Genomic DNA, 27,340 nt, shown 5'->3' with positions numbered 1-27,340 from the left:
TACATTTTGGCGCATATCATGTCACTATTTCAATGCTGTTTGTTTAACCAAATGGATAGTTGTGGCACCATCTGTAAAATCACGGCAAGAGTCACTGCTGCGTTTACCGACCAAGTCCGAAATCTCTTTAGCTGACATATCAGTATTTTTGTGGGCTTTATTAAACTGAACAAAAATTTTTTGCAGCGTCGGAAAAATCGTGTCGCGAAGCGCCATGATTTTTCCAACTTATTTTCTTTTTTTTACCGGGTGGCCAATAAATTTGGGAGAGCGTGTCCCCTTCCCCCCAATTCGCAACGGAACTGGTCAGATCCTTCAGCAGTTGATTCTCGAGTTCAGATAATAAGCCCCGATGACATGTAGAATTCGAACAGTTTAGTCCCAATCGGCATGTGAAGTCTTGAGTACGACTATAAAGTGGATTCCAGTTGATTTGTCTCAATGCACCAAATATGCATTGTTGTCATATGTTGAGTAGTTATGTCCAAGGGTAATTTTTACTGCTTATTTTTATACCATCTCAAGTCTGTCTGATTGATCTTTCTTCAGTCCCGTATGCTAAGCTGGACATGCATATCCGACTGCTTTGCTTCATGTTTTGGTATGTTTATTGTTGATGAATAATTTTTTTTCTTGAAAAAAAGAGAAGGTCTAATGTAACTACAATATACAGACATTAAAACTCGGTTGGGCTACCACATCTGTTCAGGTTGGAAAGAGAATGTAAAAGTGAGGTACCTTTTTTGGTCAAATAGTAAACGTGAGAGTTTCATCTTAAATCTTTGTCCCAAAGCATTCCAAGTATTTTAACTGTTTTCTTTGTCGGTAGTTGGAAATTATGGGAAACGTAACTGTCAATGTTTAGGAAGGAAAAAGTCATAGAAGAGCTCTAAATCTCACTGGCCATCAGTTTAGCTGTCCTAATTTAGCTTTTAAATTTTAAAGAATTCTCAAGTCAGACTGTCCGGTAGTCCGAGGGCTTGTTGCAGTGCTATGGCAGTTAAGTTATATGCTCACGAATTGTTATTAAAATCAGTTAGCCGAGATTCATCCTGTACTAGGTTGTAGCTACTCTTACTCCTGCCACGACTTTATATGAGTAACTCGTAAAAAGGGTATTTATTACATAGTCGAAGATATCTTGTTTCAGTGTGCTGAACTATTTTTTTTCTATTTAATTTCTAACACTATTTTTCTGTTCACTAAGTTTTATCTTTTTTTTTTTTTACCAAGTTTATACAACATGTTTGGTATTTACTATATTTTACTGCAATTAATCAATAATATCTTGAAAGGTATATGGTTAATTGTGACACACCTGCAGAATTGATTACCCAATTCTTATAGTTCTCTAATGAAAGTAGTACGGAAATAGGCGGCCCTTACATAAAAAAGGCCGCATAAGTGTCCCATGCAAAGATTCTAATGGTGTTCTTTGTAATTCAATCCGATTAGATTTAAAAATAACTAACTTTGACTTGTTATTAGCCGAGATTTGTCCTTTACTAAGATATCGAGTGACACTGATTCAAAATGGCAATTATTCAAACTCAACTTCATAGTAATCCATATTTACGGAAGCAAGGAAGTCTGTACTTTAAAGCAATATACCTATTACTAAAAAACAGTAGATGATATGGTTGTTTGTGTCGTAAATCGAACTTAATTTTTTCAGATGTGAGATAGTAGAAGAACTAGTACAATTAATAGTAAAAGACGAAGTTGATTCAGAGGAGAGATTAGCCTTGGCTGAATGTGTTGCTGTGATACTGTCTCCACAAATGGAATGTAAAATTTATCCAGAGTTACCAACTCCTGAGTAAGCCCTATTTTATCTCCTGTTATAGCAGATTTCAATGTTTAACAAATAAAATTTTTCGTCCGTAGAATTGGAAAAGCTAAAAAATTTTAGTATGATTGGTCTGAAGCTTATGGGATAAAATGACCTTTCCGCGAACTCCGCTAGATGAATGGAGCTTTGAGGGATCTTTCGCTCATTGGCGCCGAACTGTATGTAAAGATGGCCTGTACCGTTGGTAACGAAAACTCAATAGAAGGAACTAGAATAGAAATGCACATATCATAAAAATATCCTTTCATTGGGATTCCAAATAAATAAAGACCAATAAGTTTATAGTTAATCGTTAAAATTATTAAAATCAGAAAAAGTGCATAGTTTTAGAAAAGGTGAAAGCACTCTAAGAAAAAGAGGATTCGAGCAAGAATTATATAATCAAATTCAGCATTTCTAAGGACCTTATAAAATAGGTCTCAAGTTTTTAAATGTAAAAAATGAGATTCTGTAGTTTTTCTTAGAAGTTAGATCACACGTGTGCTTTTTTGTTTTGTGTTTTTGAATTTTTTTTGTGGGAAAATGGGGGAAGAGTTTCTCTAAGGATGTTATCTTATCGAGCCATTGGTCGTAGAATACTGGGAGAAGGCTCACTTGAATCATAATTCTGAGTTCTTGTGCCTGTTTAAAAAGTAACTAAAGAGATCCTACCGTTGCGAATTACTGCTTTCTGCCATTTTGTGCCACAAAACGAAAATTTTAGCTAAACAGCTAAGGCCAAAATGTTATCGAGTAAAGGACGAGATTGCCAATAGGCTCAGAAGTATTGACAAGTCTTTTAGATAGCCCATCAGTTCCAGAGACCATACTTTTACACAGTACTGTATTCCTCAATTGCGATCTTAGCATCCGAATTTACTCAACAAACTTAGAGACATTGAAATGCGGACTTCGGTAGCTGCAAAACACCGTCTGTGGAATTCGGCCCCGTGTGTGACGGTTATACTACGATCTAAATTATGTTGGTTATGGACATATTTCATCGTCTTTAACCATTTCTTAAATTCAACATACTCGACAGTGCTTACCCCTCTCGAAAAAGATGCTTTAGGGGTCGAATTACGCGAGGGGGGACTTAATGTGGTGTGGATCTAGTGATATTAAGGTCAGTTTTTCTACAAATCATTTCAGTTTTTTTACAATATCAGAGGAGAAAGAATATTAATGAGAATAAATAAATACAATAACAAGATGAAAAGGAACTCAAAATCACTGATAAAATTGCAGACAAATATTCAATTCGATGTTCATTCGATGTTCAATTGTGTTCAAAGATCTGAATTGTTCAAGCATAACCAATAAACAAATAGAAGAAAAAATATTTATAAAAAATACTCTGACTATTAGTTGATCAAAGCTTTCGTTTTGAGGGGCATTTCCGCGGGTTTTTTTATGTGAGGAACCCACGTAATAAAAACACCACGCGATTGTTTGTTTTGATTAATAATTTAGAAAAGGCTCGTCGAAATGGATTGTAGCTTCTTTTCTAAAAAGACGTAAATTATTACTTATTTCTCCGATTATATTCTAATATACATGGGATCGATTAATTTGATTTAAAAGAAAGGAATTTACATTAGTAAGTTAAGGGGCGGGAAACCTAAAAGCTCATATGGTAGCAACTACGTTTTTTCATTCGACGGTATCTTGGGTGTGAGTAGAATTTCTAAAGTTGAGGGGGAGGGGCAAACGAAATATCTGTTCGTTTTCTTATCAAATTATTAAATAAATTCATCTGTGTAAGTTTTTCTAATGTAAGTTTTTCTTTTTATTACGCTGTGATTACCTTGTTAATCGAGCGTATTGAAATATGGAATGACAGATTTTCCATGGGATGCAGCGTTTCTAGTATTTGTGAAATGTGTACTTCAGTTTAATCTGATTATGGACGCTATTTTGTAATATTAGCCTCAAATTTTGTTGGTTATAGTCGGAAATTTTTATATATCCTGTTCGTTGGAAATCAAATACTATTTGTGAAATATGTACTTTATTCGTTTTGATTTTGGACTCTTATTTTGCAATACTAACTTTAAAACTGTAAACAACTAGATCATAAAATCATAAATCTCGGTTGAAACCGATGTATTAGTGAGTGAAATATACACTCGGTATATTTGATTCGAGAACCTTATATTAATAGTTTTAAAGATTCATATTTAATCATGATCATTCCCTAAATAATCCTAGAATTGTCTTAGAGTCGAAAGATACACTACTCAGTGTTCTGCTAATTTTAGGGGGGGGGGTGTGGTATTATAAGATGCCCTGATACATTGAACTTGCTTTGGGCCTTCAATGACAGATCAAAAGTGATCGCACAACCCTGATATCAACAGTGTTATTTGTCAACGCTTTTTGTGATATGCTTTGCTTTATTTCGTTTCGCACTTCGAGGCACAAGTCTCGAATATGTTACTTGCAAACTGGGTAATTCTTAAATAACAAGTTTGACGGAAACGCTATTTTTAAAATAGGCACTTAGTATGTTTGATTTAGAGTCATAGCGTGATTTAAGTTATATTTTATGATTTACTGATTTCATTGGGAGCAATTTGCAAAACTTTTGCTGAAGTACCTTGAGTTTGAATAAGCACAGCACGTGTATATTTACGAAGCAGTGGGTATGGAATGTTTGTGTTTGAAGGGGAGTGTTTCTACCCACTTTGAGAGCCCTCCAATAATGCAGATAAGTTTTTTCTTTTTACTTTATTTACAAAAAAAAACGATCAGCCTGTGTTCCTTCTGATCTTAATTACAGTATATGTTCAAAAATTCGTAATGTCTGGTCCATTAGTTTAGGAATGCATTGCAAATTTAGTTTAAAGACAATCGATAGCGAGGCTCACATCAAATCGTAAACGAAAATGATGCGAAACGATCGAGAATCACGACGAATTGCAAACTATGAACTGAACTATGCAACAAGATAATTAAAACAAAAATAATTACTGAGAAAAAGGCTACCACCCGTTAATTTAGTAGGCATTTAAAACTAAAAAATCAAACGAAAATGTGCACAGGAATCATGATCGAAGGGGATCCTGGCTAAACAAAAGGTACTTATTTACTCTTCAAAAGACACTCGCAAAAACACACAGCAAAGCTTAGAGTGGAGTGTCGACAAGGGTGAATCGGACTGGGTTGGAGCAGATGGACAAAGGAGGATGGACTTTTTTGTAAAGTTTCCAGACCATAATCTTAAAAATAAATAAAACAAGATCAATGGAAAGAAGAAAGAACTACTTCCTTTTTTGAAAATGCAACAACTACGTACTTCAATGAGGGTTGACCTATACATGGTTGCCTAGTATCAGAAAAAGACAGCTATCAATCAGTATAATATCCAAAGAATTGCCACGGGTAGCCAAGGTCAGGATTATTAAGTTGGAATATCATACGAACAAATCAATTCAACATAATTTCTGTTTTCATTTCAAATTTTTGTTTTACTGTGTTTTACTTTTAATGCAAACAGTTCGATTTGTTTTGTTATTAGTACTCCTTAATTCGTTTTTATTCTTACTGTTTTTGAATAAAGTTAAATCCAATAAATTTTTCTTTCAGATCCCTAGAGGAATCTACGAGTTCGCCGTTTCATGTATTATTCCGTGCTTTGTGTGAGATGACGGATGATGACCCTGGAAGAGAACCTTTATTAGATTTTCTGGCTAGCCTGCACAAAGTTCAATCTCGAATTGCTTACCATCTCCTTTATTTTCTAAGAGCAAGGTAGGTCTTCATTTTCCACGGTATTTTTAGCCTTTTCCACATAGCTGCATTTAATCTAGGCCACATATTAGTCAAACTAAGTTTCTAACTCACGCAAATTCTTTTGAAAAATCACCTCTTTTGACACATCTAACATTCGGGTGCATTGTTGGTCATTTATGCTGAAAATTTGTCAACCGATAAAAATGATATTGATAATATATCCGTCAGGGTAAGAAAAGATGAAATAATGTCCGTGTTGTGTACCAGCTCATTTGGTACTGTGAAGAAGAAGAATTTAATGAAATTAAATGAAGAAGTTAGATAGGTATTTAATTTGACAATAGTTTTATATATGACGGATTAACAAACTATTCCTAGTTCTGCACAGAATGGCTCAATGGCACCACACTTTTATGTCGACGGGATTAGTCAGGTTGCCAAGACGCTTGTAATCTTAGATGTTTGATTTGGCGGTAGTTTACGCCTGTAAGTGTAAGATTAAGAGGTTTTTATTCTAAAGAGGAAGTAGTTCTGGCTATTGAAAATGGATATTATCAGGTCCAAATATCCAGCTTTTCATTCTCATGCATTTGTTTGTTCACAAAAATAAACCGAAGGGACTGCCCCCTATCTCCTCCTTCTGTGTGCAGATGAGCAACATGCAACTATCGAAAAACATTTACTTGCACATATTGATTTAGTCAATATGTTCTTTTACAATCCGCCGAATCTTTTTAAATTCTTTTGTTTAGGAATCAAAGCTGCAATGATGTAATTCACGCACCTGAATGATTCCTCCTGTCCAATTCCATAAATACATTTGATTAAATTTGTTAATTGGACCCCCCCTCCCCCGCCCTCCAGTCTCCCCAATTTGTACTGTTTTCTATTTTCTTTTGCACGATTGACCTATTTTTTGGTGTTCTCTTTTTTTCTTTAACACTTCCTCTGCTTCTCTTCTACTGTCTTACTCTACTCTCTTACAGTTGTAATATTTTTCTACCCAGGCCGCTGGCAACTTATCAATTTATGATTCTGGTCAGTATCTTACACTTGTTTCCTCTTTCTTTTCTAGTCGATCTGCAGAGGGTCGTTCTACAGTCTATGAGGCCTTTTGCCAAGCCAGAGCGACTCCTTTAATGGAAGCATTGTTTGCCGACATGAAAGTAATTCAACTTTTTTTTCCTTTTTTTTGAGTGCATACCTGCAAACACAAGGAGCTTTTCTTAGAATTTATTCTTCAGGCATCCTGTTGCAATGTTGAAAGCTTTTGAGATAAAAAGCAGATTTTGAAGACAAAAAGTACTTGAATTTTTTGCTCGAATGCTCTATTTCCAGCCTTAACTCCTCATGCGTACTCAGGTTAAAAACCATCGCTGATCCATTTGTTAAATTCAGAATGATATTTTGATCGAGTTTTTCAGGTGGTTGGTGGTGCTAATTTCTTAATGTTACGTTGTTTTTTTTTTTTTTTTTTTTTTTTTTCTATCCTGATAGCAAAGTGAAATTAAGGATAAAAAATGAAAGTAAGAATCCTCTTAAGGATGAAAATAAGAATATGCAAAATTTGACCTAATCTGCTTCACCATAGATCTTTGTCAAGTTCGTGTGTTTTTTCTTCTTCTTGATATTGGTATTCATTTGTTCTTGCCTTTTCATTAGTGTTTTTACGAACAAGGTGTCCATGGAGAAAGTTTGAGTTTACCTGTTCATACTAATTGTCTCTTTCTTGAATGGCCAAAAAATAGGTTAGTATTAAATGTACTTTGGAGGGCAACTTATGAACAAGGCGAGTTTCTTTAATTCTTTGGCTACTTAAATGTTCATTTTTAGTTTATTATTTTGCTTTAGATGTCAAATTTTTAAGCATTAATTTTGTTTTAAATTTCAATCAAAAATGAGCTAGTGATGAAATGTATCTTAAATATGGATAGAATTGATACTAAATGAAAAAATATATTAATATCTGCAAATACTGTGCTACAGTGAAGGGGGGGGGGTATTCCTAATGCTGTATTATAGTAAGGAAGATTTTAAGTAGTTCAACGAATTTCCTCCTCGACAAACCAATGAAAGCAAACTTGAGTGAAGGGTGGAATATCCTGTCTTGACTATTTCTTCTTTGCAACCATGACGATTATTTTCTAATAAGCTGTATTAGGCTTGTCTCTGTTGACAAGTTTCTCATCCCTCTCTCTTTTTATTTCATTGAACCACTATTTCTCTGGTTTTAGGTGTGTCAAGAAGACGATGTCCAACTGTTTTGTTGGCTTGTTCCTGTATTATATACATGGTTTCCTCTAGTTACAGTGGGGAATTCCCAACTGCTTCGACTAGTCGTTGGAACGGTGGATTCAGTACAGTTAGTGGATCTCATTTCCTTAATTTTGCAAGGAAGACTCGTTATCCTTCCCCCAGATAGTACCTTGATCTCTTTATTAGGTGAGTCATTTGGAAATTCTATAGTGAAGCATAGTAGTAGAATTGCGTATCTTTCTTTCTTTCTTTCTTTAATCTTACCATTCTCTCCCGTTTCTTTCCCTATTTCTTAAAGCTTTATCTCCTCTTCGAAACACAGCGATAATAAAATCGTGGCTACATGATATGGCCTCAAACCATTCTACTATATTTCATTCAAAAGCCACGCTCAGCTTGGCTGCTGTGTTTTAAATTTTCTTATCTCAGTCCAATCTCATAAACTGATTACATTTTGTATGTTCTATTAGCTGTAGAGAAAGATAATTAGCAACTGATAAGATTAGTAGCATGCAAGGCTATTTTTAGGGGGGGGGGGGGGGTACAGGGTTTATACCCCCCCCCCCCTCCGAAATTTTAACCGACTTATTAAAATGCTACAGAAATGCATATAAACAGACTTCCGACGCGCTTTTTGAAGTTTTATTTTGTGTACCCCCCTCCCCCAGAAAAAAACTACTATGTACATTTGGCTGCATGTATTAAAGGAGTGATTGGTGCTGAATTCTATCAAGGTAATTTTTCCTTTTTTGTATTTTGTTGTTGTTCGCTCTTTTTATATTGATTATTCTTGTTACTGGGATTTTATTTCATTTACGCTTCCTTTCTCAGATTCCAGTTTAAGTTGGGACACGTTTGAGCAGATGGCGTTGTGGCAGCTGGTAGCTGCTCATGGAGTGTCATTACAATCTTTATTACCACTTATACCATTAGTCAAATACCCAGAGAACTCTGAAGCCATTACGTCTTTATTGATAATGCTAAGGAAAGAAAGGTAGGTTTATTCCTATACATTTCATAATTCGTCGAAAAAAAAGAAAAAAATCCATTATTTAAAATCATTATTAGATAAAAATCATTATTTAGCCTCATCAATTTTGGAATCAAACATACAATAAGCCATACACTAATCTTTGGAGGGGGGGGGGGCACAAAAGACTTCATGAGGGCAAAGGGTTAGAAAATCCCACAGGAGTATTATGGTGGATCGACCTATTTGTGGATTCACCAACATTTATTTGGAATTGTTGCACGCCCTTGCTTTAGACCAGTGGTTCCCAACCTTTTTCGGTCCGCGTACCCCTAGTCAAGGCCCAAAAAGTTTGCGTACCCCTTTCTTGAGAATCGTTGTTTTACTTTTTTCTTAACTAAAATCAGATTTTCAAAAACACGAGATTTATTGTCCAATATGACGGTGCTTAAATGTACGTACAAAATCAATGAGAAACTTGAGGCTGCTTTTTTGCTAAAATATTATCAAATCTTGGCTTGATGTCACTAACGGCAATTATAAGGTCATTTTGTACACTCAGTCTGTTTCTGTGTTTGGTTTTGATCAATGACATTGCCGAAAATGACACTTCACAAAGGTAAGTGGATCCGAATGGTAACAAAGCAGACATGGCGATTTCACTTAGTTCCTTGTATTCTCCTTTCACCTCCAGCCAAAACTGGGAAACAGTTACATTTTGGAATTTCAGTTCTAAGGCGCGATCACTGGCAAGTTCGATCAGATTCTCTGTAAGCTTGTCACTAAGACCGGAGCTTGAGGTCACGTCTTCAACAAATGGGTTTTGGATCCAATCCTGCGTTCTATCTTGGTTCATAATCGATGGGAAATATGACACAAGTTCATCTCGCAACTTTGTCAGATGCTCCCGAATACAATCACAGATTGTGTTGAGGTTATCAATTTCACTATCGTCCGCAAACTTGTCAAGGGTCAGGAAGACACTAACGCTGTTTCTTTGAACCTTTTTAAGCCAGAACTCCAATTTCTTGATGAAAGCACACATCTTCGAATTCAGAGAGAGTTCGTCCGTCCGGAAACCTTGCATTGACAGATTCAAGTCATTCAGTTTGTCGAAAATATCCGCAAGATAGGCCAGCCTGCAGACCCAGTCCTGGTTTTCAAAAAGTGAACTGAATGCAGATTTTTGCTCCAGAAGAAACATATGAACTTCTTGTCGAAGCTCGAAAAGTCTGTTTAAAATCTTCCCACGAGACAACCAGTGAACTTCTGTGTGCAGAAGTAAATGTTGATGTTCTGAACCCATCTCTTGGCACAGCAACTTGAACATTCTTGAGTTCAGTGGTCGGGCTTTGATGAAGTTGATCACTTTTACAGCCTCGTTGAGGGTCTCGTGCAGATGTGCGTTCATCCTTTTCGATGCAAGAGCTTGCCTGTGAATGATGCAGTGCAACCACTTCACCTTTGGATTTTTCTTCCTTATCCAGGCCATGAGCCCATTATTCTTCCCTGTTAGGGCGGTAGCTCCATCACTGCAAACTGATAGACACCAGTCCCACAAGATGCCCCCTTCTGCGAAGAATTTGTCAATCACCTTGAATAGTTCTTCTCCTGTTGTTCTTGACTGTAGGTTTTGACAAAACAGAATATTTTCTCTTATGTCAGAACAATCTTGATATCGAACAAAGACGATCACCTGGGCTTCACCTGACACATCCGTGCTTTCGTCAAGCTGTAACGCAAACATCTTCGTCAACTTTATTTGCTCAGTAACCTGCATGACAATATCGCTTGCAATGTCTTCTATCCTTCTTGAAATGGTATTGTTCGACACAGGTATAGACTGAAGGGCAGTAGCAGTTTTCGTGTCAAACATTATTTCACTGACTTTCACTAGTGCTGGTAATATCAGACATTCGGCGATGGTGTGCGGTTTTTTCTGTTTCGCAACTAAATATGAAACAGCATACGAAGCCCGGAGAGCCTTTGAAGAAACTGATGCCATTTTTGCAATTTCCAAACAGTTACTAGCGAATGCTTCTTGTTTACGCTTGAAAAACTCTATGGGCTTACCGACATGAGAAGGGTGCACAGTACTGAGATGCCGGTTCATATGCGCAGGTTTCATGGAACTGTTGGCCAAGACTTGACCACAAAGAACGCACTGTGCATTCACTGGATCAGACTTTGTCGCACTAAATCCGAGCCCTAGGTATTCTGACAAATATCGACGCACTTTGACCGATGATTCGTCATATTTCTTCTTCTTAGGTGCAGGTTCAGAGTTTTGGGTACCATCATTCGGCTTCTTGTTATTCCTGATCAGGAATCTATCCATCTTTGTTTGCAACCACAATTCACGAACTTCGTGTTTCAACAGATGACAAGATACTGAACTCGCTGAGTTTAAATCGAGACCTTACGGCTATGGAGAAAAATTAGCATCGAGACCTTACGGCTATGGAGAAAAATTAGCGGGTTACTGAAAGCGAAAGTTTTGAAAATGAGTCTGAAATTACGTACAATGGGTTATGTTATCTGATTTTGAGGGAAATGTTGGAACTGAGTCAGAAACAAGTTTTAAAGATGTAGACTAAATTAATTTTGGGACCTTCGCGTACCCCCTGCGAGGGTTTCGCGTACCCCCTGGGGTACGCGTACCACCGGTTGGGAACCACTGCTTTAGACATTAGTGCTCTCAGTGGCATACAGGGCGTTGGTGAGTACCCTCAAACACTCCTTCAAATGGGCTGCCGTATTGATGTCCTCCGAATCTGGGATGAGACTTGACAGAAGGGCTTATCTTTCAGGTCCATACGTATTACGCGGCATATTCCTTAGTCTTCCTTGGTGATGGCTGTCTTCTTGTTGCTGCAGGAGGGGTATTGTTGGAAGTTTATGGTCCGATATGCCGAGGATCTTTCCACGGTATTGGTATCTTCTTTGTCACCAACGGAAGTTCTTTTTCAGAGCCTCCTGAAGTTATTGTAACTTCCTAAGTACTTAAAGCCTGCTATCTGTTTCATATCTTCGCCTCCTAGTTGAATTCCTGCATGTAAACTGCTAATTGACATTGCCTTAGTCTTTGGAGCATTGGTGTGTCATTGAAACTATTCAGCTTTCTTTGAGAGCTTGCTCGAAAATTCCTGAAGCTTCTGGTCGGCTTCCATGAACGTAACATCGTCGGTGACGTCGATGTTCTGGAGATGTTTAGTGTAATTCAGATTCCATGTCTATTTACCTGTCTAAAGACGTAATATACAGCTAGGGGGAAGAGAGGAGGTGAAAGGGCACAACCTTGCTTGGCATCAGTCATGACTTTGAAGTAGCGCGTGTTTCTATCAGAGGTTTTGATACACCATTCTGTCTCCTCGTACAGGGCAACTATTAAATGAACTACTTTCTCAGGAAGGCTGTAGGACCGCAAGACTCTCCCCAGGGTTTGGCGACCTTCTGAATCAAACGCTCTCTCTAAATCCACGAAGAGTACATGCTAGCGTTGATTAAAGCTCAGGTCGGTAAAGGATCGTTTTTGTTGGAATCCATGCTGTTCTTCACGAAAGTCTGGATCAAGTGTAATCTGGAGCCTCCCTAGTATTATAGTCCAGGAGAGTTGTACAGGGATCGACAGAAGGCTGAAACCTTTGTAGTTTCTTGCCACATTCTTTTGCGTCTTCTATCTTGAATAGTTTGATTACAGTTCCTGTTCTCCGTTCTTTGGGATTCTTTCGGTTTGTCACAGGAGGGAGAAGAAGGGTAGCAAGAAGCCCAAAGTTTGTCGTAGGCTGGACTTGATCATCTTCGGTGAAATGCGGTCTGTATCAGGAGCCTTCCCATTTTTCAGTTTTTTAGCTGATAAGAGTATTTTGTCAACTGCCTGCTTCTATTATGGTGCAGGGCGATCTAGTAGTGTATCAAAACACCTAGCCCATCATTCATTTTGTTCTTCCACGTCTGTCTGGAGCCTCTCTCCATCATCTCTGCTGGGTATTTTGTGCAAATTTGACTTGCCAAGTATTTCCTTGGTAAGACGATGCACTGATTCGTGTGTCTCAACGGCCTGCTTCTTCGACTAGCCTAGCCTTTTCGTTCATATATTGCCGTCTGTTTGGACCTATAAACTTTTTTTTACATTTTTTTCAGTTTCTTTTGCAGCTTTTGGCAAGCATTGATCGCCTATTTTCCCCAAAAGAGATTGGCTGCAGTGTCTTCCGATTTGCTGTGAAATCCCAGGTGTTAAATCCATTGTTGTTTCGCTGGTTTTCTAAAATGCAAGGATTTCTTCGGCCGTCTTACATCCCAGAAAGCTTTATATCTTTTGATGTTTTAGGACAAGTGTGCCTTGACTAGTTCTGCAGCTATTCTTTTATCTACTGTTTTTTTTTCAGTTTAAGTCTAGTACCTAAGTTAACTTAAGAATAATGTTGACAATCGAATATGTTTTGAATGATTTGCATGCTCTGACTCTAAACGCTGATATCATTTCACGACAATGGTATCCATAGTATTTATTTATTTATTTATTTGAAAACCCGTCAATCATACGAAATGAAAAAGACGGAGCACGAACATATAAATATAAGAAAATATATAAGAACATATCAGAAGAGACATAACTAGAAAGAGACTCAACTAATAAAAGGGCAAACAAAATAGTACTAAAATGAAACAGAAAATGAAAATAAAACGAAAACAGATCTATTGTAAAAGGAGATTATACCAATCGTGATCTACTATTTTAATATTGTGTCTTTTGATTACATTTTCAACTGCAACATGAGGGTCGGTTATGTGATACTTTTTAATGAGGATTGAGTTTCTGTACCAGGGAGGAAAACGTAGGAGGTATTTAGCAAAACGGAAGAAAAGCGCACGGATTTTAGACAATTCAGCCTTCGAGAATAGTTTCCAAAATGGTGCCAGGTACAGAATATAAGGTAAAACCGTAGCGTTATATAGGCTGGCAAGGAGGGGGCGGCTAAAACGGAATTTAGCAGAGACTATGGAAGCATACGAGCCGGAGATTCGTCGATTGAGGTGTTTGATCAGTAGAAGGCGTGTATGCCTTAGAGACGAACCAATAGGGACTCCGAAGTAATTTATGTGGTCAGCAATATTCACGAGATTTTCACCAAAAAGCAGTGAAGGCACGTGTGGTGTTTTCTGCCAATTGAAGAGAACTATCTCGGTGAAGAAAACTATCCGTACAATACTTTCTCCTAGTCAAAAATAAAATAATTGTCAAAATACTTTCTCCTAGATTAAAATCAAGTTGTCATCAAGCCATGACGGAAAAACCATGAATATTTATCTATCTACATGTACGAGTCTTTCTTGATACTGTGTTTTCACTGAATAATAACTAAATTATCAAAGCCGTAAACGTGAAATATCTTTTCAGAATGATCTTGGAACCATGGGTGTTTATGTAGGTGTTAAAAAAGGCTTAACCTCATTTGAGGGCCGTAGCTCCAAGCAGGGCACAAGGGAATTTAAGACCTTTGCCGGTGATCGGGCTATTGATTGGCTCACTCTGTATTCATGTATTTTTATTTATCTATTTTTTTTTCTTATAAATTGTATTTTATCCAGTTCTTTTTAGCTCATGATTTCTATCAGGTGATCAATTTGACGTGGTGCTATCATATACTCTGTTTTATTGTGAAAAATAAAACCTAACATTATATAAAAGGGAAACCTTTTATCAGAATCCACACAAGCTCCGCCATTGCTGTTAAAATTTTAAAGTATCTATGTGAGCATTTTTCCTATTTGAGGTGTCTGATGTCCAAAGGGTGTGATTCCGATTCTAATAGATAGATAGATAGTTTATTTTAGCCTACCATCAGAATAACAACATGGCGGAGTATAAAGAAAAAAAAAATAAAAAGGAAAAAGAAAAAGACGAAAAACAATACCTCAAGATTAAACGATAATAGATTGCATTTACTATATACATTCATAGCTCGTATATGACGTGCAACGGCAGGAAGTCATAAAGGTCATAAAGTGAAATCATAAAGGTGCTCAAGGGCACTTTTTCTAGCATTAGTTTCCTGATCTGTCACAGCTTCACGGGGATCTGGAATTTGATACTTATTCAAAAGAAATGAGTTTTTCTCGAATAGCGGTATGCGTATCAAAAACTTCAAATATCTACAAAATGCGGACCTAACTTTTAGTCTCTCTGTATCTGTGAACCATTCCCAAAGCGGGGAAAGGTAAAGGACATGTGGTAGTGCCACTTCTCTGTACATCCTCGCCAAAATTTGCCGATTGTAAGAATGCTTCAGCGGGGCTAGTTTAGCATAGCTCACTCGCAGGTTAGACACAAGGGTATCAAGGCAAAGAGTTCTTGTAGTTTTCTTATCTCGGCCGTAAAGAAGACCTAAATATTTGAGCGAAGAAGACGGTGTGATAATAGCACCATCTACGGATACAGTTGGTGCTGATGCCTCTTGTTTCGCAGAGCTGAAAACCAGAAATTCAGTTTTCTGGCCATTAACTTGTAGACCAGTAGGGCTATAACCAGATACAAGCTTATGTAAATTATCCTGCAGTACACTCAATGAGAAACTCAGTATAAGTAAATCATCAGCACTGCTTATTAAACTCAAATCACAAGTATCAAATCGTAGCCCGCCAGAAGTTTGTTTTGTAACCTTAGAAGTCAACGTGTTAAATAATATCGGACTTAAGACGGAACCTTGTCGAAGTTCTCTCTTTAGTCTAACTGGCTCACTGAGTTTTTCAAGCCCAAGTTTCACTCTTATATAGCCATTAAAGTACCAAAATGATAACATAGCTACTACATGGGCGTTCACACTGGCAACTAGCAAGGTCTAGAACACAGCAGACTGAATTACTGAATCAAATGCAGCGGAAATGTCAACATTACATATATGTACGGATAACTCGAGTGAATCAGCCTTGGCAAGAATGCGCTTAGAAGTATAATCTCCCAGTTAACTGAATTAACATTTATTTGTTTGTTGTTGTTTTTTTAACTGAAAAAAATATTTTCAGTCAATTTACTTTTATTATCAATAATTATTAACAATATCTTTATACATATTTCACTGTATTTTTTTTTTTTTTTCATATATTGTAGTTCGTCCCCGTAATTTTGAACTTGGCCTACCTAGTTATGAAAAGTTATCAACATTTAGGTAGGCAGTATTATTATGTTTCTGTATTCGTTAGTATTTGATTTTGTTATAAAGTAAAATTCGTATTTTATAATTTGAAGGCCGAATTCAGAACTGGTTGGATTACTTCTCAAGCGACAAGTTCATCATTCTGACACTCTAGTTCCTTCTTTGCTTGCTTATTGGTCAAGACAGTATAGAGGCGCCTTATCGGATGCAGTTGTTAGCCAGTTGCAGACGTCAATATCCCAGTCCAAGCCGAGTATCAGTTCACCCTTGAAAAGGAAGAGGGCAACGCAATCTGGAAAAACTAAGGACCCCGAACCTCCCCCTGAACCTAAAGGTAATTTAAATGGAATGCGTTTCGTGTAGAAAACACACCTATCTGATTCATATTTGTTTTGGATAAACGTAATTATTTCTATTAATTTGTTACATGGAACATTGTTATTAATATATTTAATCACCGTTCTTATTTTATCACTACGAGATCATATTGCCTGCTTTTTTATTTCTTTTTTATATTAGTCTTATGTTGTTTTTTTTATCCCCAAGACTGAAGATGCTTCCGTATACCGAATATAGTTTTTTCTAGACAATGAAAAGGCCTAGAAAGTAATATGTCCTTGGCTGATTTAGAATTTTTACTTTGAATATTTTTGGTTTATTTCTAAATAAAAGTTAGCTAAATATCTGTATATATTTGTGAACACATGGGTTGGGTGAGGTGCCTAATTTTATCTCAACGGCTCCCTCAAAAAGCCAATTTTTTCACCCTAAATTATGCTGTGTTATGCCCCCCTCCCCCGAAAAAATCTTCTATTACGGTCAGTGGTTGGCGTGATGTATTTTTGCTAGATTGCTGGGGGGGGGGGGGGTGGGGGGGTGGATTTCTATGCTTCGCAGTCATTCTCATGATTTTAAGGTTAATATGCTAAAACGAATAAAGAAACTAATAGTGTTTGTTGAATGAGTTTTTCTAACAAAGAAATTCAAGCGACCCGGCTCAATAGTAACCGAAACTCTAAAAAACGAAATTTTGATATCAATAGATATATCAAAAGAATTGGCTTTTTATGCTGATTTTAAATATGCAAGTTTCATTAAGTTTAGTCTAACCCAACAAAAGTTACGAGCCTGAGAAAATTTGCCTTATTTTCGAAAAAAGAGGGAAACACCCCCTAAAAATCATGGAATCTTAATGAAAATTAGACCACAGGATTCAGCATATCAGAGAACCCTGCTGTAGAGGTTTCAAGCTCCTATCTGCAAAAATGTAGAATTTTGTATTTTTGCCGGAAGAATTTGTTTTTGTTTTTTCCAGGGGTGATCGTATCGACCCAGTGGTGCTAGAATGTTGCAAGAGGGCTCAATCGAACGGAAATTAAAAGGCATCTAGGCCCCCTCCCACGCTTTTTTCCCGAAAGTCATTCAAACAAAATTTTGAGATAGTCATTTTTTAATTACTTAAATTTAATAACAAAAAAATTTAATAACAATGTCTTTGAGGACGACTTATCTCAGTCCCCGGGGGAAGGCCCGCAAGTCATAAACTTTGCCCATTGTTTACCTATAGTATTGGTTATTGGGAAGCATAAAGATGTTTTCAGGGGGGATTTTCTCTGGTGGGGGTGGTCGGAGGAAGGGGTTACGTGGAATCTTTGTCACGGAGGAACTTCTTATAAGGCAGGATAATTTTCCATGAAGTGGGTGCCGGATTTCCCAGCATTATTCAAAAAAAAGATCAGAAATTAATTATTTAAAAAACAACATTTTTTCAACTGAAAGTAAGGAGCACCAGTAATTTTTCTCGTTTTGAGTTTTAATGTCGCTCCTTACTTTCAGTTGAAAAAGCTTTGTTTTTTTTTATTCTATAGTAAAAAAGAATAGTATTTAAATGTCTATGTGTACAAGATTTCAAAAAGGAGGTGAAGCGAAAAATCTGGTTGTATTGTTATTTGGCAAATTTTCATTGTTACCAATGATCACGTTTGTATAAAAGAGATGCAAAGCAACGCCGATGATCGCAAGAGTGCAGTATGATAAAAATCATTCAGAGCCTTTGATAGCACATAGGGCGTTGACGGGTTGTAGTAGACATTTTAGTTGCTGATTGTTTTTAAACGGACAGGTAGTCTATTCTTTTCTTGCCTGAATGTTTTAGTTATTCAGTGCAAAGACAGTAAGGGATGCATCTGATTGTATATAATAATAACTACAAAGACTCAAAGAGCAGACGACCTTGTCTGGACATTGATTAATGCAATTCTTCATGACTAGGTTGGCTTACTTCCAAAGTTGGCTGAGACTTGGTATATGAAAATGTTGACAAATTCATTGGTACATCTTTGGAAAGCCAAGTCCATTTGTTTTGTTAAAATTTTGAGTTTAAAAAACTAGGATCTTTCGAATGAAAAAAGGAAATACTTTTTTTCAGTATTTTCCTTTATTGTTGTATGGCTAATCAGTTTTGAGTATCTAAAAGATCTGGGTTATTGAAGATCAGATCGTTTCGAAGAAGTTTTTTTGTGCTATTTTTTGGAATTTTACAAATATATATTTCACCTGTTGTGGCATGGTGGATCGGGGCTCGATTCCCGTTACCACAAGGTTGGGCAACAGACTTTCTACATGTATAAAAGATCCAGCAAGTGAAACTTCCACTAAAACCTGTCGACGCCCTAATGTGCCATCAATGGCTCTTGAAGATCTTCATAATGCTGCAGTCACGCGGTTATCGGCGTTACCTTGAATCTCTTATAGAAATGTGATCATTGGTAACATTGAGAACTTAAAAGAACAAGAAAGAAAATAACTGAATTTTTCACTTCACTTCCCCTTTGAAATCTTATTCGTATAGATGTATAAATACTATTCTTTTTTTTGTTTAATATAAATACAATTATTTTTTCTGTTTAACATCCAAGTCCAAACTGCAAATTTGGCACCTTTTCCCTGGTCTTACATTAGAAAGAGTGGCACAGCTTGTTTGGTCGTTTTTACAAAAAACTCTTAAACAGGAGCCACATTGCTTCTTATCCTCTGGAACTACCTTACAAAAACTGCAAGGTTTATCATCTGTATCTAAAAGCATCTCTTCTTTGAGTAGAGCGTAAGCCAATTTCATTTTATAGACAATCACTTTTTGAACTTGCGCATTCCTGCCAGCTGTTTTTGAAACTTGAATAGACCTGCCTTCTAAATAGTCGTGCATGTGTTTCACAGCTAAAATTCCTGAAGTGCTATTTCTAGGTAAGAGGGATTCCATTGGCATCTTCGTATTTATTAGGCCTCTATATCTGTTCTCGGAAGATGTTAGAAGATAAAACATGTGCTGGATGTACCTAATAAGTCCTGCTGTATTTCCTTCGGAAGTTTCTGTGAACACAATGGTCTTGAATTGTGGAAAATCACAAGTTATTAGAACGTGATTGTTCTTTCTTATCGCTAAAGGAAGAAAGAGTATATCAGTAGTATTTGGTAAATTGAGTAGTTTGTTTTTGAGGCCCTGTAGTTCTTTTGAGCTTATTACCATACTTTCGAAATCCTCTTTTGATTTTGAATGTAGGGCCTCAAAGTATTCTTCTTTGTATAATGGTGGGCTTGAGATACAGACTATATGTGTCCCATATCGTTTACTATATTTGTCTGATATCCAGTGGATCAAATATCTAACCATATTAATGTTCAAGTTTCCTTTTAATAAACTTGCATAGTCGTTGAAAGGCAGCGAATAATTGGAATTTCCAAATATGTAAAAGGCAAGGTGATTTTTCAGGTATTTCAGTTTGTTTAGGTTATCTATCTTTGTTGTTTTGTAGTGAACTCTAAGGCCCAAGCTTGTGTTCAAGATTTTTTTTAGTTCTTTAGCATAGTATTTCTCTTTGTCGTTCAACCTTAAATTGTTGGGATCCTTTTGTCTGAATATTGATTCAAGTTTCTTGAAAATGCTTATTTTCATATTTTCAAAGTAATTACTATGACACGACTTTGTTTACATTCCATGAAACAACGTAACGTTTTGATTTATAAATATTTAATTTCGTAAGGGTTTTTAATTTCTACCATCTAATTTATTTATTTATGCATTATTTGTACATATTTTTTGTACACGCAGTTCTGATGGATAATCGTTTTTTGGTAATTAATTTTTGGTTTATGTCAAAGGTTAAACATAAAAAGAAAAATGAAGCCTAGGGAAATGCCTCATGTTTGTGGAAATTAAAAGTCATAGTTGCTGTTTATTACATTTCTAGTAAATAAATAACTTAAGATATGTGTGAGTTTAGCCATCAACCTCGGATTTCAAAGCCTGAGACAAAGAGGTGAACGAAAACGGTCTCTCATAGAAGATGGTTATATTACTCATTTTTGGAAGGTTTTTAACTTTAACAATCTAATGGTTCAAGTAATTTTGAAACTGTCCTTATAAATTTTTTATTGAATCATCCTGGAAGGGCAGAGCTGCTGATTTTACAAGCACCATATAAGAACAAAGAAACGATTTGAAGAAAAGAAAAAAGTTGAACGTACAAATAATTCGGAATTATTTAGCAAAGAGGTTCCTTTCATATAGGCTAAAATTTGTTGAAACAAATATAAAAGACAAGACGCATAATATAGAATATAATATGTTCTAATATATTCCCGTGTCCTCATATTATGAGGCCACGGGAAAATTTCTGCTATTATTCTAGTTTATCACGGGGAGGAGGGCACTGTGTTTGGGCTCAATCAACTAAATCTGTTGTAACTTATCATTTTTATTTTCGGGTAACTTCAAAATAATCTTTGATCACCCACATGAATGTTAATGTATGCCACCAAATTATAAAGCTATTATTGACTGAAAGGGGTGTGCAGCGGGTAGGGGATTCTGCCAACTCTCGTCAAAGACAAAAAATACTAAGCGTGCATTATTTTGTAATGCTTGGGAAAAAATAAGTCTTTTCTGGCGAAAATATTTTTGCCACCCAAGATTTTTGGATGGCATTTCGTTTCTAATTCAACAGTTTTATGTCTATAAACTTAATCTTGATGCCTCTTTGCTGACATCCGCGTCTTCACTCGAGAAATCTGTCAACAATGAAACACAGACCTTACTGTTTACCTATATTTTTCCCCTTTAGGAACATTTGGGCCCTTTAAGGTTTCAGATAGAAGTTCTAGCAAAATTATAGTTGTTGCAATGAAATCTGGCATAATTCCCAATAAGCTTTCTTTTTGGCAATTTTTATTAAAGTTTTCGATCAGTTTGACAATATGGGCAAATATTGTAATTAGGATGCTTTTGGCTGTGAGTACTACGTTGTTGTAAGTTGATTTAGTACGGCTGTCACCTGTCATCCAAAAATAGAAGTATTCTACATTATCGCATTATAATTCAAATAAAAAATTCAAGTATAATTCAAATCAAAAGAAAAATTCTTCAGGGGCAACACGATCCCTCGCTGAGGTTACTGAGTTGTAACTTGGCGTACATGACTTAAAGACAGTGCCTTTTTCAATAAATTATTTTACTTCTTGCCACAGAAAAAAGTCAGAAGACTGTCAAATAAAGATCAGAAGTGTTTAGACAAATGATAAACATTCCTGCAGTTTGCTTTTCTCGAAAAGGAAAGTAGTTTGCTTAAATAATCACATAGGAATATATTTAAAATCCAGGCGAAAGAATGGGCTTTGTATGAGTTTTTAGTATATGTGGTTAGCCGAGTTTAAAGTGAAGTTTATGGATGTAGGCTACTTTTTTTTAAGTTAAACATTAGGCTTTATGATCTTTTTTCTATTTTTTGCCTAAAAACGGTTTGTTCGATCTCATTCAGTATTGGGTTAGGAATCTTATAAACAACCCAGAAAATCCAAACAAGAAAATAAAACTAAGTGACGTCATATGTCTTAACACTTCCACTGCTTTGTGGACTTGGTCGTTATAATCATGAAGATATTGCTTTTATGTTAATTGAAGTATAGTCGATTTATGTAAAGTCGTAAAGGACATGAGACATGAACTCGACTTCTTTCCAATCACTATACAAAAGAGTCCTGTGGTTGTTCAGTCATGATGTGATTTTCTCGTAGTAAAGCCTAGGTTTGGCTAAAAGTTTGTTTTAACGATCTTCGTGTTCTTGATAAATGTTTCTAACATATTTGGCCTATTGAAAATATCTCATCCTGATAACCAAGTGAAAGGAATGAAAATTATCTTCGCTAGGTAGCTGTTGAAAACAGGTGAAAAATCAGCTTAGAGGGGATTTACAAGCGATGAATTGACTCACTGCATGTATTTACAGTATGAATAAGGTTGAATCTGTACAAATGGAAAAGATGTTTTCTCAAGTGTATTGGGAAATTGTTGGCATAGTAAGAGGGGATGACATGTACCTCTCCCTTCAGTCTGATTAAACAGAAAATTATTTTTCTCTTATCGCGGTTGCTGGGTGCGCCGCAACCTAGTAAAGAACGAAAGTAAATTGTGTTGCTAAGACTTACAATGAGTAGAAATTGCTATAAATGTGACGAGGGCCCACCAATTCCTCTTTATATGCTAAAGTTTAAGTTGTTGCCTCCTAGAAAACGTATTGCTTCTCTTAGGAAAGCCTTGGAACTGATTGGAAAGCTAAGTTGAAACTGGCTGTAAACACTCAGGTCTTCATTAAACCGTTGCTCTTTTCTTCTGGTTCTCCAAAATAGTTACTTCTTGCTTCTTAGAATAACCAAATTGGTCAATAGCCTTATCCATGTGTCTTGTATAATTTTCCTTCTGTGTTTTAGGTTTGGATGTAAATTTAGAAAGAATGCTTGGTCATTTAGATTCAATGCGACAGTGTGTTCTTGGAACGAACGGGTGCCTAGTGTACAATCTTGGACTCTCATCTGCCAATCAAAAGGTTCAAGAGAATTTCTTTTGTTTAGACAATTTACAAAATGCCTTAGCCCAAGTGCAGAGTTTATGTACAGACCTTCAAAAAGGGCGTTTTAGTGATTTGTTTGCCTTAGCAGACACCGATGTTGAAGCTCCTCCTGGGAAACGGGGTCGAAAACCAACAAAGTCGAAAGGTCGGCAAATAGTTAAACAGGATTCTGACTCCTCAGATGTAAGCAGCGAGGTAAGTTTTTATTATTATTATCAAACTAAAAAGTACTAACACCAGCGCTTTACAATTAGTTTAGAGAAAATTAGGAAAGTGCAGATACTTTTTCAAACATCCCCATTAAGCTGTCCTTAGTGTTAAAAGAAGCTTAAAAAAGACGTAAGAGTAGAGGAAACGGAAACCTTGAAACCCTTGAGAAACAGAATCTGTGACGGAAAAGAAAGGAACATTATCAAGAATCTTAGCTTGAAAGTAAAAAGGCCGGAGACAACTGATTGAAAAATCGAAATTAATAGAGCTAATCTGCCACGAGAAAAAAAAATGCAGCTGAATTCAAAACAAAAGAAAATCCATTCAAGCGTCCAATAAGGTTTTTTTTATGACTTTTCTTTTCCATAATTTCTGTTCTTCAAGGAGAAATCTATCTGTTTTTTAAGTGCAAAAAAAGTATCTCTTTGAAGTCGTTGGCTCTGTTTTTGTGAGTTCGTCCACCTTAACAAGATCAATGGTTTCACTAAAATGTTTGGTTGCACTAATGTGTCAGTGTACAATGCTGCAATATGCCTAGTGAGCATAGAATTCGGTAAAAATACTGTAAATGACCACTAGGTTTGTATCCGGTTTGATTATCATATCTGTACTTTTGTTGGGCCCAAAGTGTGAGATATGTACTTCTCCATGGTAAGTTACTTTTAGGTATAAAAAAGTGTTTTAGTTAAAATGAGTCTATTATTGAAAGGGTGCGATTTTGGAAATATCTTTCACATAAATTTTTGGTCAATAGATTCAACATATATAATCCTTGTCTATGAATGCAGACGAGAACGTCTTTAGAGATCAGCGCCATTAGTCTTAATGGGTCTAGCCTCTATAAACTGAGCATTTCGTTAACGAAAACAAAATATCTCCACTTCCCAAATGTTGGGCTCGTTCTCATCAATTCAATCTGTTTGTTCGAGAAGGTATGAAAAATATATATGACTCTGATCCGTCCTAATATCTCGAAATATTACGATTTTAGGCTAATCCTGCGTATATTTCACCTAGTTTGTCGCCTTTTCTTTTGTTTATTCCCCCCTTCTCTCCCTCGTAGCAAATTCATACATACGTTGCAGTGTCTCACCACATGACCCTAGGTTTCTTCTAGCTATAAACAAATGGCAGAGATTGCCAATACAATCACCGTTAGCTAAAGATATGATTTCAATTTATGAACTTCATAAATATAGTCGGTATCCCTATGGTCTGTGCCAGTTTACCTAAATGGTTTTATGGTTGGAGATATTCAGGATATCAAATCAGTATTAATTGGTAATACAAATGGAGTAAATGACATTTTGTCCGAAGATCTTGAAGCTGAGATCTGTCATCCCGTAGTCTTACTTGCTATTGTGAGATTTCTAGATTGCTGCACCATTCGTGGCAATTTCCAAGACAGAGGCAAATAAGATTAACAAGAGCTTGGGAAGTGGGACACAATTCGTTTATGCTTTCATTCCTGTTGTAGCTGCCCTACTTCACATATCAGCCGGTGATTCTGAAATTCATGACACAAGATAAATTTAAAGTTGCAACTAGCCTATCATTGAACTTCGTGAATTTTCCTACCAATTTTGGAAATATAGAGAGGCGTTTCATACAATATTTAATCCTTTGGTCCAAGTGTTCGATGCCCTTAACTTGAAGCTTTGCATTAAGACTCAAGAAATGGACTGTCTTCTTAGGTATTTTATATATGGGACTGCAATAAACTATTTAACTTGGGATTTTGGGACTAATTAAACTATTAAACTTGAGATGGCTTGGATCTTTGGGAAGCTGGTGTTAAATCTGGATAGTTTGTTTTTCAATGTTTTCCTGTGATATATTCTTTTCGGGAGATAGAGCAGTGCTAACCCATCGTGGAAATCGTAGCAAGCCTGAAACAGCGAACAAATTATCCATTGCTCAGATACAGGGCCTTGAGGCTTATTGTATTGCTCTTGCAGCGATAGTAGGCAATTACAGCTGCTCCCTATGTTTTCGGTCCCATGACCCCATTTTTCTCTCACAGCAGGATTTCAGATGGAGGATCCTTTTTATGTTCAGAAACCTGCTTAGCATACACTGCCCAGAACATTTACATAGGATAGTCGAGGTCTTACAACTTATGAAATTGTATGAGCAACAAATTTGAGACGATAAATCAATTTCATTGCTTCATGACACAGAAACCAACATAACAATTACAAGAACTTTCTTTAGTGTACTAAGGACATTAAATGAAAAAATGGCCCCCTTGCTCCATCTTAGGTACATTACCAAGACCCGAGATTCATACCTTGATACCGAGATTTTCTACAATTTTTCTTTTGTTGTTTACAAGATTAAGAACAATTTTTGCTTGTGCCACTTTCGATTTTGAACAATTTTAAAAATAACCACGTTAATGCATAGCTTAGATGTTCAGGTATTCAATAATATGCCTTTTTTTTCAATTCCTTTCTTGTAATAAGACGTTAGAGTTACATTCTTACATAATTTAACTCATTCAATCACAGGATTTTTATCCAGTTTACTGCCAATTAACGGCAACGTTTGATTTCTGGCATAGCAATCAGGAAAGTTACGCTTTCTAAGACATCTGCGATGATACATTTTTTTGTTCATTTTCCTACACGTTCCTTATTTTCAAACTTGATGCCCCCTAAACGCTAAAACTGCGCGGCGGTAACTTGGTCTTTTTCATTAAAAATTGGCTCATCGGTTTTTCCTAATTCTCTAAGACGTTTCTACTGAACCATTTTAAAGAATCAGATTTTATTTTGAATGTCCTTGGTACTTCAATTTTTTTTTTCTCTGTGAGCATACAATTCTTTTGATATTTTCCAAATTTCTGAAGGCTTTCTAAGGGCTCTCCTCCCGCCAAGAAGTTTTGTCGGTCCTTCGCTCAACTCCCCAGCACGCAATTCCTCGCCTACAAAACTCATTACCAGTTAAAATTATAAATAATTTCCAATTTGCGTTTAAGTCCAAGCATTCCGTTTTGAGGATTATGTTGCTAAGACCATAACGGATAGATGACCTACGTTATTAACAGATAAAACCTAATTTCTGTAACGATTCTTCTTCATTGCTTTTAAGCTTGTTTATAATAGCCAATAGTGAGATACAGAATTTCATGTCGCAAAACGGCTATTTCATACATTCTGTTTGATTTCGAGAATTTTGGTATTCAGGGGTTTTGGAGTTACTAACTGTAAATACGAGACTAAATTCAGAATTTGACTGTTTTAATTAAATATATTGTATATAGCTATCGTTGCGCTTGAGGATCACTCACTCCCTCCACCAAGCAGTCCCTAGTCGATCCCACCCAAATTTTAAATTTCTTTTTTTTTTGATATTTCTCAGTTTTGTTCTCAGTTTCAGCCTTGGGTGACATGGCGTTGGGCTAGATTCTAGAAAAATCACAATGTACCTTACCTTCCTGATCCCTATAGACGTGTTTTTAACGAATGATTCAACTTGTAATAATAAAATTAGCGCTATTTTCTAAAGCAAGATCGTAAACAAAAAGACTAAAAAACTGGTTGACAATTGTTTTGACAAGTCTTACTGATAAATCTCATTTTTCTCAATTCATGCTAGCATTTGGAATGCGTAACACTATTTTTCGGATGATTTTTGCTGAATATTATGTTTTGTTTTTGGACACTGATATTAAAATCTTTGCCTCATAAACATCAAAGTTGAAAACGGATTTAATTCAAATTAGAAATCATTCACGAACAGTTTCCGATTGGGGATTATTGGGAGAGTTATGTTGTCACTTTCGGCTGCATGTCTGAACTGAGCACGTTGATGTGACTTGAAGGCAAGTTCCTGTAACAAGTTTTGAAAGACAGTTCACGAAGCTAGATTAAAACATTTGAAACTGCACCCTAAAATGGCTTTTCAAAAGACAGTATCTGCTGTCTTTTTATTTGATATGTTGATCCATTTAATTTCTATTTTTTGAGGTTTCATTAGGTCTATTCATACTAATTTCTGAAGAATGTTAGCACAAATCTCTGGTTCTATACCTGCTGATCCTAGCGTGAACTGATGTGAATTTATGGACTGACTGCTCCTTTGAGATGCTCTGTCCTTTCCAAATTGAAAGGATTTGGATAGAATATGCCAGTATGGAGGCTAACCATTAATTCAAAATTGAAGTGACAGCTTATGGTTTGCCGCGTTTGTCCAAGGTTGTATTGTATGGCGAACATCCCTCTTTCAAAATTTGTTGTTCGGCTCTTTCTTAGTGGACTAGGGTTTTTTTTTTCGA

At 36.3% G+C, this 27,340-nt stretch overlaps 2 protein-coding genes across 2 annotated transcripts in view; one reads left to right on the top strand and one right to left on the bottom strand.

Moving 5' to 3' along the window:
* LOC136031259 (short-chain dehydrogenase/reductase family 42E member 1-like) overlaps positions 1-9,171 on the bottom strand; it is a 443,764-nt gene extending 434,593 nt beyond the window's left edge. Inside the window, exon 1 of the mRNA XM_065710683.1 lies at positions 9,153-9,171. The gene's annotated coding sequence lies outside the window, so the exon portion shown is untranslated. The remainder of the gene's footprint in view (positions 1-9,152) is intronic.
* The window catches only part of LOC136031258 (integrator complex subunit 3-like), a 69,242-nt gene that overhangs the window by 41,391 nt on the left and 511 nt on the right, over positions 1-27,340 (top strand). Inside the window, exons 10-16 of the mRNA XM_065710678.1 lie at positions 1,676-1,819; positions 5,420-5,584; positions 6,642-6,732; positions 7,801-8,008; positions 8,654-8,816; positions 16,042-16,283; positions 22,712-23,046. Coding sequence (XP_065566750.1) covers positions 1,676-1,819; positions 5,420-5,584; positions 6,642-6,732; positions 7,801-8,008; positions 8,654-8,816; positions 16,042-16,283; positions 22,712-23,046 — 1,348 coding nt within the window. The remainder of the gene's footprint in view (positions 1-1,675; positions 1,820-5,419; positions 5,585-6,641; positions 6,733-7,800; positions 8,009-8,653; positions 8,817-16,041; positions 16,284-22,711; positions 23,047-27,340) is intronic.

This window comes from Artemia franciscana, chromosome 9 (assembly GCF_032884065.1).
Source record: "Artemia franciscana chromosome 9, ASM3288406v1, whole genome shotgun sequence".
In the NCBI taxonomy this organism is placed as follows: domain Eukaryota; kingdom Metazoa; phylum Arthropoda; class Branchiopoda; order Anostraca; family Artemiidae; genus Artemia; species Artemia franciscana.
This window is presented reverse-complemented; position numbering and strand designations above follow the sequence as displayed.